The 12,569-nt window shown below is 53.9% G+C and overlaps 1 protein-coding gene across 3 annotated transcripts in view; it reads right to left on the bottom strand.

Moving 5' to 3' along the window:
• The window catches only part of CPNE5 (copine 5), a 214,894-nt gene that overhangs the window by 138,383 nt on the left and 63,942 nt on the right, over positions 1-12,569 (bottom strand). For all 3 annotated transcript variants that reach the window (XM_048826649.2, XM_048826650.2, XM_048826648.2), the window contains exons 4-6: positions 8,115-8,218; positions 7,584-7,623; positions 6,559-6,635 (exon numbers count right to left, since the gene is read on the bottom strand). In XM_048826649.2, coding sequence (XP_048682606.1) covers positions 6,559-6,635; positions 7,584-7,623; positions 8,115-8,218 — 221 coding nt within the window. The remainder of the gene's footprint in view (positions 1-6,558; positions 6,636-7,583; positions 7,624-8,114; positions 8,219-12,569) is intronic.

The following is a 12,569-nucleotide window of genomic DNA, read 5'->3' as shown; positions in this document are numbered from 1 at the left end:
AGTGGCCATGCTGGGGTGAACAGGACCAAAGACCGTTTGGGGGGGTCATTCCACTGGGAAGGAATGGGCAAGGATGTTTCTACCTATGTCCAGTCTTGTGAGGTGTGCCAAAGAGTGGGAAAACCCCAAGACCAGGTCAAAGCCCCTCTACAACCCCTCCCCATCATTGAAGTTCCATTTCAGCGAGTAGCTGTGGATATTCTGGGTCCTTTTCCGAAAAAGACACCCAGAGGAAAGCAGTACATACTGACTTTCATGGATTTTGCCACCCGATGGCCAGAAGCAGTAGCTCTAAGCAACACCAGGGCTAAAAGTGTGTGCCAGGCACTAGCAGACATTTTTGCCAGGGTAGGTTGGCCCTCCGACATCCTCACAGATGCAGGGACTAATTTCCTGGCAGGAACTATGAAAAAGCTTTGGGAAGCTCATGGGGTAAATCACTTGGTTGCCACTCCTTACCACCATCAAACAAATGGCATGGTGGAGAAGTTTAATGGAACTTTGGGGGCCATGGTACGTAAATTTGTAAATGAGCACTCCAATGATTGGGACCTAGTGTTGCAGCAGTTGCTCTTTGCCTACAGAGCTGTACCACATCCCAGTTTAGGGTTTTCCCCATTTGAACTTGTATATGGCCGTGAGGTTAAGGGGCCATTGCAGTTGGTGAAGCAGCAATGGGAGGGATTTACACCTTCTCCAGGAACTAACATTCTGGACTTTGTAACCAACCTACAGAACACCCTCCGAACCTCTTTAGCCCTTGCTAGAGAAAACTTACAGGATGCTCAAAAAGAGCAAAAAGCCTGGTATGATAAACATGCCAGAGAGCGTTCCTTCAAAGTAGGAGACCAGGTCATGGTCTTAAAGGCGCTCCAGGCCCATAAAATGGAAGCATCGTGGGAAGGGCCATTCACGGTCCAGGAGCGCCTGGGAGCTGTTAATTATCTCATAGCATTCCCCACCTCCAACCGAAAGCCTAAGGTGTACCATATTAATTCTCTAAAGCCCTTTTATTCCAGAGAATTAAAGGTTTGTCAGTTTACAGCCCAGGGAGGAGACGACGCTGAGTGGCCTGAAGGTGTCTACTACGAAGGGAAATGTTGTGGTGGTGTGGAAGAGGTGAACCTCTCCATGACCCTTGGGCGTATGCAGCGACAGCAGATCCAGGAGCTGTGCACTAGCTACGCGCCAACGTTCTCAACCACCCCAGGACTGACTGAACGGGCATACCACTCCATTGACACAGGTAATGCTCACCCAATTAGGGTTCAACCTTACCGGGTGTCTCCTCAAGCTAAAACTGCTATAGAACGGGAGATCCAGGATATGTTACAGATGGGGGTAATCCGCCCCTCTGAAAGTGCATGGGCATCTCCAGTGGTTCTAGTTCCCAAACCAGATGGGGAAATACGTTTTTGCGTGGACTACCGTAAGATAAATGCTGTAACTCGCCCAGACAACTATCCCATGCCACGCACAGATGAACTATTAGAGAAACTGGGACGGGCCCAGTTCATCTCTACCTTGGACTTAACCAAGGGGTACTGGCAGGTACCGCTAGACGAATCTGCCAAGGAAAGGTCAGCCTTCATCACACATCTCGGGCTGTATGAATTTAATGTACTCCCTTTCGGGCTGCGAAATGCACCCGCCACTTTCCAAAGACTTGTAGATGGTCTCCTAGCGGGATTAGGAGAATATGCAGTCGCCTACCTTGACGATGTGGCCATATTTTCGGATTCCTGGGCAGACCACCTGGAACATCTACAAAAAGTCCTTAAGCGCATAAGGGAGGCAGGACTAACTGTTAAGGCTAAGAAGTGTCAAATAGGCCTAAACAGAGTGACTTACCTTGGACACCAGGTGGGTCAAGGAACTATCAGCCCCCTACAGGCCAAAGTGGATGCTATCCAAAAGTGGCCTGTCCCAAAGTCAAAGAAACAGGTTCAATCCTTCTTAGGCTTGGCCGGTTATTACAGACGATTTGTACCGCACTACAGCCAAATCGCTGCCCCACTGACAGACCTAACCAAAAAGAAACAGCCAAATGCTGTTCAGTGGACCGGAAAGTGTCAGAAGGCCTTTAACAAGCTTAAAACGACACTCATGTCTGACCCTGTACTAAGGGCCCCAGACTTTGACAAACCGTTCCTAGTAACCACAGATGCGTCCGAGCGTGGTGTGGGAGCAGTTTTAATGCAGAAAGGACCTGATCAAGAATTCCACCCTGTAGTGTTTCTCAGCAAAAAACTGTCTGAGAGGGAAAGCAACTGGTCAGTCACTGAAAAAGAATGTTATGCCATTGTCTACGCTCTGGAAAAGCTACGCCCATATGTTTGGGGACGGCGTTTCCAACTGCAAACCGACCATGCTGCACTAAAGTGGCTTCACACCGTCAAAGAAACTAACAAAAAACTTCTTCGGTGGAGTTTAGCTCTCCAAGATTTTGATTTCGACATCCAACACATCTCAGGAGCTTCTAACAAAGTGGCTGATGCACTCTCCCGTGAAAGTTTCCCAGAGTCAACTGGTTAAAATCGTCCTTGAGATGTGGAAAATATTGTTAGTCTTTATGTACTTGGTAGTATATTTAGAGATGCATGTGTCTTATTAACTCTGTTTTTCCTAGAGCTCCAGGAAGAAATCCCAGCCAGTGTTTCACCCTAGCTGAGATTTGGGGGGTGTGTCATAAATATAAAGGGAAGGGTAAACCCCTTTGAAATCCCTCCTGGCCAGGGGAAAGCTCCTCTCACCTGTAAAGGGTTAAGAAGCTAAAGGTAACCTCGCTGGCACCTGACCAAAATGACCAATGAGGAGACAAGATACTTTCAAAAGCTGGGAGGAGGGAGACAAACAAAGGGTCTGTGTGTCTGTCTGGGTGCTGCTCTTGCCAGGGACAGAACAGGAATGGAGTCTTAGAACTTTTAGTAAGTAATCTAGCTAGGTATGTGTTAGATTATGATTTCTTTAAATGGCTGAGAAAAGAATTGTGCTGAATAGAATAACTATTTCTGTCTGTGTATCTTTTTTGTAACTTAAGGTTTTGCCTAGAGGGGTTCTCTATGTTTTTGAATCTAATTACCCTGTAAGATATCTACCATCCTGATTTTACAGGGGGGATTTCTTTATTTCTATTTACTTCTATTTTTTATTAAAAGTCTTCTTGTAAAAACTGAATGCTTTTTCATTGTTCTCAGATCCAAGGGTTTGGGTCTGTGGTCACCTATGCAAATTGGTGAGGCTTTTTATCCAACATTTCCCAGGAAAGGGGGGTGCAAGTGTTGGGAGGATTGTTCATTGTTCTTAAGATCCAAGGGTCTGGGTCTGTAGTCACCTAGGCAAATTGGTGAGGCTTTTTACCAAACCTTGTCCAGGAAGTGGGGTGCAAGGTTTTGGGGAAGTATTTTGGGGGGAAAGACGCGTCCAAACAGCTCTTCCCCAGTAACCAGTATTAGTTTGGTGGTGGTAGCGGCCATTCCAAGGATAACGGGTGTAATATTTTGTACCTTGGGGAAGTTTTGACCTAAGCTGGTAAAGATAAGCTTAGGGGTTTTTTTCATGCAGGTCCCCACATCTGTACCCTAGAGTTCAGAGTGGGGGAGGAACCTTGACAGCTTTAAACACCAGAGTCCTTTTCAGTGGCTGAAGATGCCCAGAAATCCCAGTGGAGGTTGCCATGGAGACCCTTGGGGAATTGCATTATCCCCACATAGATGCCTAGCGACTGATCGCTGGCCCTGGTGCCATTGCACCTCCCAACCCCAACTCTCTAGTGTAGGAATTCGCACACCCCTTGTGCAGGGCACTGTCCCACATGCACTGCTGGGAGCACAGTGCAGCCGGCTAGTGACTTACCCAGGGAGTTTTGGGTGGAGCCGGCACTAGGATTCAGGGCTCGTGAACCCCTGGCCCATCCTCCCCGCCCGCCATGAGCGCCTGCTACTGTTGCTGGGCCAAGGCGGCTGGTGCAGTTCTGGCTGCTGGGCACGTGAGGCAAAGGCCGGTGGAGGCCAGCAGTCGGGGAGAGAAGGGGCAGGCGGGTGAGCGGTTGAGCCGGGAGCCAGGCTGCTTGCGCAGTAGAGTCCAAGTTGCTCTGGGTTTACAGGCCAGCCCTCAGACACTCGGTCCTATTTACACCCTCAGCCTTGCACCGCTGGGCTAGCAAAGCCTCATCTGCCCACCAGAGGCCGAGCACAGGAGGAAAACACCTGCTGGCTCCGCACTGATCATATCAGGACCTCAGGGAGTGAGAGGCCAGGGGGGAACCAGGGGAAAGTCACCAGGACGATGTTGTACAATCCCGTCTCCAGCAGCCCACGGTGGCTGTGATTCTCTTGCCTGGCTCTACACCGTACAAACGCAGCTCAGGGCCTGGTCCCTCCTCCCCCGCCCCTCAGCCACTGGGCATAACCCAGAAGTAACCCCACTAGCCTGATGCCCCTTGCACTCACCCCCTGTAACCCAGGAGTAACCCCACCTGCCAGATGCCTCTCGCCCTCACGCCCTGTAAACCAGGAGTAATCCTACTTGCCCGATGCCCCTTGCACTCACCCTCCTGAATCCCAGGAGTAACCCCCCTGGCCCAATGACCCTTGCACTCACCCCCTGTAAGCCAGAAGTAACCCCACTGGCCCGATTCCCCTCGCACCCACCCCCTGTAACCCAGGAGTGAGCCCATGTGATTAAGTGGGACTGTTCTTAATGTTTCCTCTGAATACTGTAGGGGTGCCTCAGTTTCCCCTATGCATTTATTAAGTCTCTAGGTGGTGGGATAAGGTGATGTAATTGTTGCAGAGCAAAGGGCCAGTGTACATAAATGCCCGACACTCTGTCTCCTGGCAACTTGGGCGGGGAGGAATAGCTCAGTGGTTTGAGCTTTGGCCTGCTTGAGGGGGCCATTTAGGGATATGGGGCAAAAATTGGGGATTGGTCCTGCTTTGAGCAGGGGGTTGGACTAGATGACCTCCTGAGGTCCCTTCCAACCCTGATATTCTATGATTCTATAAACTGATGGCCTGGGCCCTTCCCCCCTAAAAGGTGAGAGCTAAAGGGTTGGAGAACAAAGGAATCAGGTGACCTCCTGGCCCAGGGAAAGGGACAAAGCCCAGAGGAGGAGGGGCTGGAGAGTGAGTCAGTTTGGGGCTGGCTGGGGACATGGAGTGAAGTGCAGACGTGGTTGTCTGGCTCATTGCCCCTCAAAATGGACCCAGCTGAGGGGTCCGGTTCTCTGCACCTACAAGCTCTGTGTTAGACCATGTTCCTGTCGTCTAATAAACCCTCTATCTTACTGGCTGGCTGAGAGTCACGTCTGACTGCGGAGTTGGGGTGCAGGACCCTCTGGCTTCCCCAGGACCGCGCCTGCGCGGACTCGCTGTGGGAAGCGCACGGAGGGGCAGAGGATGCTGAATGAGCCGAGGTCAGACCCAGGAAGGTGGAAGCTGTGTGAGCCGTGAGTCCTGAAGACAGGCTGCTCCCAGAGAGGAGGCTTCACCAGAGTCCTGACTGGCTTCATGGGGAGCAGTTCCAGAGCATCGCCCGGGGACACCGTGACACCTTGTCATGGAGTCCCCGGACGATGCTCTGGAACTGCTCCCTATGAAGCCAGTCAGGACTCTGGTGAAGCCTCCTCTCTGGGAGCAGCCTGTCTTCAGGACACAAAGCTCACACAGCTTCCACCTTCCTGGGTCTGACCGCGGAGCCTTCAGCATCCTCTGCCCCTCTGTGTGCTTCCCTCAGCGAGTCCGCTCAGACGGGGCTCCTGGGGAAGCCAGAGGGTCCTGCACCCCAACTCCGCAGTCAGACGTGACTCTCAGCCAGCCAGTAAGATAGAAGGTTTATTAGACGACAGGAACATGGTCTAAAACAGAGCTTGTAGGTGCAAAGAACAGGACCCCTCAGCTGGGTCCATTCTGGGGGGCAGTGAACCAGACAACCATGGCTGCCCTTCACTCCATTTCCCCAGCCAGCCCCAAACTGACTCACTCTCCAGCCCCTCCTCCTCTGGGCTTTGTCCCTTTCCCGAGCCAGGAGGTCACCAGACTCCTTTGTTCTCCAACCCTTTAGCTCTCACCTTGCAGGGGGGAAGGGCCCAGGCCATCAGTTGCCAGGAAACAGGGTGTCGGCCATTCTCTGTGTCCAGACCCCTGCACACACCTGCCCTCTAGGGCTCTGCAAGGATCACACACTCTTATCCCACCACCTAGATACTTGAAAACTGCCGAGAGGAAACTGAGACACCCCCACACTATTCAGAGGAAACATTAAGAACAGTCCTGCTTCGTCACACACCCCACTGGCCCGATACCCTTGCACTTACCCCCTGTAAACCAGCAGTAACCCCACTGGCCAGATTCCCCTCACACTCATCCCCTGTAACCTAGGAGTAACCGCACTGGGCCTGGTCCCCACAATGCTCTCCCCCATGTAAATCAGCAGTGACTCCCTGGAGCTCAAACCCCTCACTGAGCAGCATGGGGCACCACGAAGGTCCAAGCTGCTCGCCCCTGCCCTGCTGTCCCCACACGCACCTGCCCTTTGCCCCATGTTCCCAGCACTCACGTCAGTGGCTTCTCCAGGCGGCTTCCTGCTGAGCCAACGATCTCCCCCAGTGTGCAGAACGCCTGGCCCAGGAAATCCTGGCGGGGCAAAGGACCATGATGAGCACCAAGAATCCGGATTCTCCGCTCAGACCCCTCAACACATCAGCCCTGCTGGTGGCCTTCGCTGGAGCAGGGCAAACCAATCAGTTTTCGTGAGAATGGGTCCTCACGGGGCAACAGCACCTTTGCACCAAGCGGGGGTGTTGCAGGAAGAATTCCGGTCTGGGACAGATGGGGAAATGTTTGTGCATTTGGCGCCTGGGAAACTGGATCTTTGCAGGGCAAAACTTTGCAATGCAAAAGGTGATTTATGCTACTAGCAGTGGGCCATCCGAATCCCACTGGCAGCCTGGGGTCTCACTGTAAACGTACTGATGAGATGGGCCTGAATCCAGATCCATGGACTCCTGGCTCCCCTGCTGGCCCCTGCTACCATGACGGGCTGCAGCCACGCCCTGGCTCTGGGTCTCCCAACCGTGAGCACATCTGACAATGACACGGGCACACAGAACAATCCCTGCCCCAGGTGGGCAGGGCCCTGGGAAGCTGGCGATGTAGCCTGGCATGGGCTGACTATTCCCCATGGAGAGCCATCTCCACCCTCAGGCTCTACGCACCTGCTCAGCCAAGGCATCTGCAGCCCCCCTCGGCCCCAGGAATCCCCAGATGAAGTAACAGGGAGGTTCAGTCTCCAAGGCCCAGTCAACCTCAGACTGCCAGTAAGGGGGGCAAGTGGCATGGTGGTGAGGCAGCTGCCTGGTACCTGGCCAGAGACCCTCAAACTCACTCACATAGGGGCCACTGGGTGTCTGCCAGTCGTGAGGCCAGGCATCACCACGCCACTGGCAGTCCTGGCACCAGGCCTCCTTGCCAAACCCTGGTGCCCGGGTCCCCGCTGGGGCACTAGGCTGGAGTGTGCAGGGCAGGAGGGGTGAGAGCAGCTCTCATGGCGGGGCAGGCGGCAGGGAACATGCTCTTACTCACATGCTTTGAGAGGTCGGGGCTTTTGGAATCCACGTCGTACCTGCGGGGGCGGGAGGAGAAAGCACATGATGCGTGGCCATAGCACCCCCCCCTCCAGCAGGACCTGGCAATCCCCATCACCACCAGGCAGCTGCTCCTAGGGCAGCGCACGGCCTCCTGCTTGAGGGCAGGGCCTTGAACCCGGGTCTCCCACGTCCCATGGGAACGCCCTGGCCCCAAGCTATGGGCTAGGCTGGGGAGTCACTTTCCAGTGTCCGGGGCTGGGAGATCTGACCATGATACGCGCGGTATGTCCCCCCCCCCGCATGCACCAGGCCAGCGCACCCCTGAGATGTCACACAGGCCGTCATGACAGGCTCTCACTGAATGTTGATGTGATTTGAGCACACGAGCAAAGCCCCAGCCAGGGTCACTCACTGTGCCCATATGTGGTTGTTATTGTAGGGTCTTCCCTGAGCTGCAGCGTTTGCCATTTTCCCCTCAGAGCCTCTCCCCCACCCCGCTCTGCAGGGCCGGGGCCCCGGCACTCACAGGTCGAAGCGCAGGCTCTGTTTCTCTTCGAAGAAGTAGTCGAGGATGAACTTGCGCACGAAGTCGGGGTTCAGGGTGTTGTCGATGACCTCAGTCCTGCCAAACTGCAGGACGAGAAGGACGCCAGTGAGCCGGGGCGTCATCCTTGGGGCTACAGGACATGGCCCGGGAGCACTTGGGGAGCAGAGTCTGGGACCCCAGTTCAATGGGGACAGTTAGACTAGGCCTGAGATTGAGCGAGCTGGCAGCTGCCCACCCCTCTGACCTTTCCCGGGCTGAGAGATGGGGAGGGAGGAACAGAGCCTGGGGGAAGAGAGACTCGTTGAGGGGGTAGATGCCTCGTGGTGTCTCCAGCTGCTAATTTCTGGCTCATGCCACAATGACCCTGGCACAGGCAGCTGCCCTGGCACAGAGCCCATGCAGGGAGAGTTCAGGAGGCTCTGTGATTAAGCCCCAAGGCAAATCAATTAAGCAGCTGTTAATTATACGTCATGTGTCCCCCTGAGCACAGAATAGCTGGGTGGACTCGCACACCTCTCCCGTCAGCTGCAAATTCATGGCTTCTCAGGGCAAGACTGTGACAAAGTCGGACTGTTCTTAATGTTTCCTCTGAATAGTGTGGGGGTGCCTCAGTTTCCCCTATGCAGTTCTTAAGTATCTAGGTGGGGGGATTAGGGTGTATGACCCTTGCAGAGCCCTAGAGGGCAGGTGTGTGCAGGGGTCTGGACACAGAGAATGGCCGACACCCTGTTTCCTGGCAACTGATGGCCTGGCCCTTCCCCCCTGCAAGGTGAGAGCTAAGGGGTTGGAGAACAAAGGAATCAGGTGACCTCCTGGCCCAGGAAAGGGACAAAGCCCAGAGGAGGAGGGGCTGGAGGGAGTTTTCAGTTCGGGGCTGGCTGGGGACATGGAGTGAAGTGCAGACGTGGTTGTCTGGCTCACTGCCCCCCAAAATGGACCCAGCTGAGCGGTCCTGTTCTTTGCACCTACAAGCTCTGTTTTAGACCATGTTCCTGTCATCTAATAAACCTCTGTTTTACTGGCTGGCTGAGAGTCACGTCTGACTGCGGAGTTGGGGTGCAGGACCCTCTGGCTTCCCCAGGAGCCCCGCCTGAGCAGACTCGCTGTGGGAAGCCCACGGAAGGGCAGAGGATGCTGAAGGCTCCGCGGTCAGACCCAGGAAGGTGGAAGCTGTGTGAGCTGTGTGCCCTGAAGACAGGCTGATCACAGGAAGGAGACTTCCCCAGAGTCCTGACTGGCTTCATGGGGAGCAGTTCCAGAGCATCGCCCAGGGACTCCGTGACAACTGGTGGCAGTGGTGAGATCTACTGCACCCTGTGGATCATAGAATCATAGAATATAAGGGTTGGAAGGGACCCCAGGAGGTCATCTAGTCCAACCCCCTGCTCGAAGCAGGACCAATTCCCAGTTAAATCATCCCAGCCAGGGCTTTGTCAAGCCTGACCTTAAAAACCTCTAAGGAAGGAGATTCTACCACCTCCCTAGGTAACGCATTCCAGTGTTTCACCACCCTCTTAGTGAAAAAGTTTTTCCTAATATCCAATCTAAACCTCCCCCACTGCAACTTGAGACCATTACTCCTCGTTCTGTCATCTGCTACCATTGAGAACAGTCTAGAGCCATCCTCTTTGGAACCCCCTTTCAGGTAGTTGAAAGCAGCTATCAAATCCCCCCTCATTCTTCTCTTCTGCAGGCTAAACAATCCCAGCTCCCTCAGCCTCTCCTCATAAGTCATGTGTTCCAGTCCCCTAATCATTTTTGTTGCCCTCCGCTGGACTCTCTCCAATTTATCCACATCCTTCTTGAAGTGTGGGGCCCAAAACTGGACACAGTACTCCAGATGAGGCCTCACCAATGTCGAATAGAGGGGAACGATCACGTCCTTCGATCTGCTCGCTATGCCCCTACTTATACATCCCAAAATGCCATTGGCCTTCTTGGCAACAAGGGCACACTGCTGACTCATATCCAGCTTCTCGTCCACTGTCACCCCTAGGTCCTTTTCCGCAGAACTGCTGCCTAGCCATTCGGTCCCTAGTCTGTAGCTGTGCATGGGGTTCTTCCGTCCTAAGTGCAGGACCCTGCACTTATCCTTATTGAACCTCATCAGATTTCTTTTGGCCCAATCCTCCAATTTGTCTAGGTCCTTCTGTATCCTATCCCTCCCCTCCAGCGTATCTACCACTCCTCCCAGTTTAGTATCATCCGCAAATTTGCTGAGAGTGCAATCCACACCATCCTCCAGATCATTTATGAAGATATTGAACAAAACCGGCCCCAGGACCGACCCTTGGGGCACTCCACTTGATACCGGCTGCCAACTAGACATGGAGCCATTGATAACTACCCGTTGAGCCCGACAATCTAACCAGCTTTCTACCCACCTTATAGTGCATTCTTCCAGCCCATACTTCCTTAACTTGCTGACAAGAATACTGTGGGAGACCGTGTCAAAAGCTTTGCTAAAGTCAAGAAACAATACATCCACTGCTTTCCCTTCATCCACAGAACCAGTAATCTCATCATAAAAGGCGATTAGATTAGTCAGGTATGACCTTCCCTTGGTGAATCCATGCTGGCTGTTCCTGATCACTTTCCTCTCATGCAAGTGCTTCAGGATTGATTCTTTGAGGACCTGCTCCATGATTTTTCCAGGGACTGAGGTGAGGCTGACTGGCCTGTAGTTCCCAGGATCCTCCTTCTTCCCTTTTTTAAAGATTGGCACTACATTAGTCTTTTTCCAGTCATCCGGGACTTCCCCTGTTTGCCACGAGTTTTCAAAGATAATGGCCAATGGCTCTGCAATCACAGCCGCCAACTCCTTCAGCACTCTCGGATGCAACTCGTCCGGCCCCATGGACTTGTGCACGTCCAGCTTTTCTAAATAGTCCCTAACCACCTCTATCTCCACAGAGGGATGGCGCTTCCTGCAGTAAGTGACTGGGGAGCAGTAAAACGAAGGGGGATTGACGGGGACCGGGCGTGCTGAAGATTCAGAGAGAGACGGTTTCGGGGGGTGGTTAACCCCTGGGAGTGTGTGACCAGTGAGAAGGACTTTTGCAGTAACAGGGATCCCCTGGGGATTGCAGCGAGCAGTCCAAGGGGCGGAGGAGTCTGCAGCTCGACCCTGGCAAAGAGGTGGTGACCTCACGAAGGGCTGGCACACTAGGGGTTCTCCCTGGAAACCGTGGGGACCTGAGAGCACACAGGCCTGTGAGTCCACAACAACTTGGGAAGAGTGGAGTGATGACCTGTCACCGTCTCCTTAAGAAGGACATTGTAACCCTGTGCAAAAAGAGAGGGTTGAGCATTGGAAAGTTCACCAAGGCACAGTTAATTGTGCAGCTGGAGGAGGATGACCGCTCTAAGGAGCAGATTCCTGACCCCAAATGAGGCTATAGCAGGATCTGGGAGCAGCTGGAGTGGGAGCCAGGCATCCCCAAGACTCCTGTCCCCGACCAGACGAGGGTCTTCACGAACAGGTTCCCCATCGGGGGATCGGAGATGGATGGGATTGGAGCTGAGAGCAAGAGGACTGTGAGAGACAGCGAGAGCCCGAGAAAGAGCTGCAGAAGCAGCAGCAGCATGAACTGGCGGTGGGGGAGCGGAGAGGCCTAGAGGACCTCCGTGGGGTGAGTGGGGATAGACCCCGGGGGGCCAGTTCCGCAGGGAACCTCGAGACTAAATTGCTGCCCCTGGTTAAAGGGGGGGGGGATGTGGATGCCCACCTCACTGCCTTTGAGCAGGCTGGCGATTTGAACCAGGGGAACCCTGCAGAAAAGCCCCGGTGTCTAGCTCCCTTGCTGAGTCCCAAGGCCATAGACTCCGTCAGCCAGATGGGTGGGGAGGTGGACAGGCTCCCACTCCTGATGCCAACCTATATGTCTGTGTGGAGTTTCCTGGGGCCAGGCCCCTCGGACCTCCAGTGGGAGCGGAAGGTGATGGTCAATGGGGAGACATTCTTGGGGTGGCAAGATCCTGGGACAGAGAGAACTGTTTTCAGGGCCTGGGTGGTGCAGCCTCAGATGCTGAGGGACTGTGTGAGGGTCCAAGGGATGAAGCCCCTCGCCCTCCCTATTGCCCAGATCCCTGTGCAGACCCAGGAGGGGTGGGGCTGGCTGGCCGTTGGGGTTCTCCAGGATACCAGCTGCGAGACCCTGTTGTGGGGTGACTGTGTCTCTTTGGGACAGGATCCAGGCCTTGCTCCTGTAACTGCCGAGGGTTTGAGTTTAGAATCATAGAATGTCAGGGTTGGAAGGGACCTCAGGAGGTCATCTAGTCCAACCCCCTGCTCAAAGCAGGACCAGTCCCCAACTAAATCATCCCAGCCAGGGCTTTGTCAAGCCTGACCTTAAAAATATCTAAGGAAGGAGGTTCCACCACCTCCTTAGGTAACGTATTCCAGTGTTTCACCACCCTCCTAGTGAAAAAGTT

The sequence above is a fragment of the Caretta caretta genome, chromosome 21, assembly GCF_965140235.1.
Source record: "Caretta caretta isolate rCarCar2 chromosome 21, rCarCar1.hap1, whole genome shotgun sequence".
Taxonomy (NCBI): Eukaryota; Metazoa; Chordata; order Testudines; family Cheloniidae; genus Caretta; species Caretta caretta.
The sequence above is the reverse complement of the archived record's forward strand: the minus strand, read 5'-3'. Positions and strand labels throughout refer to the sequence as shown.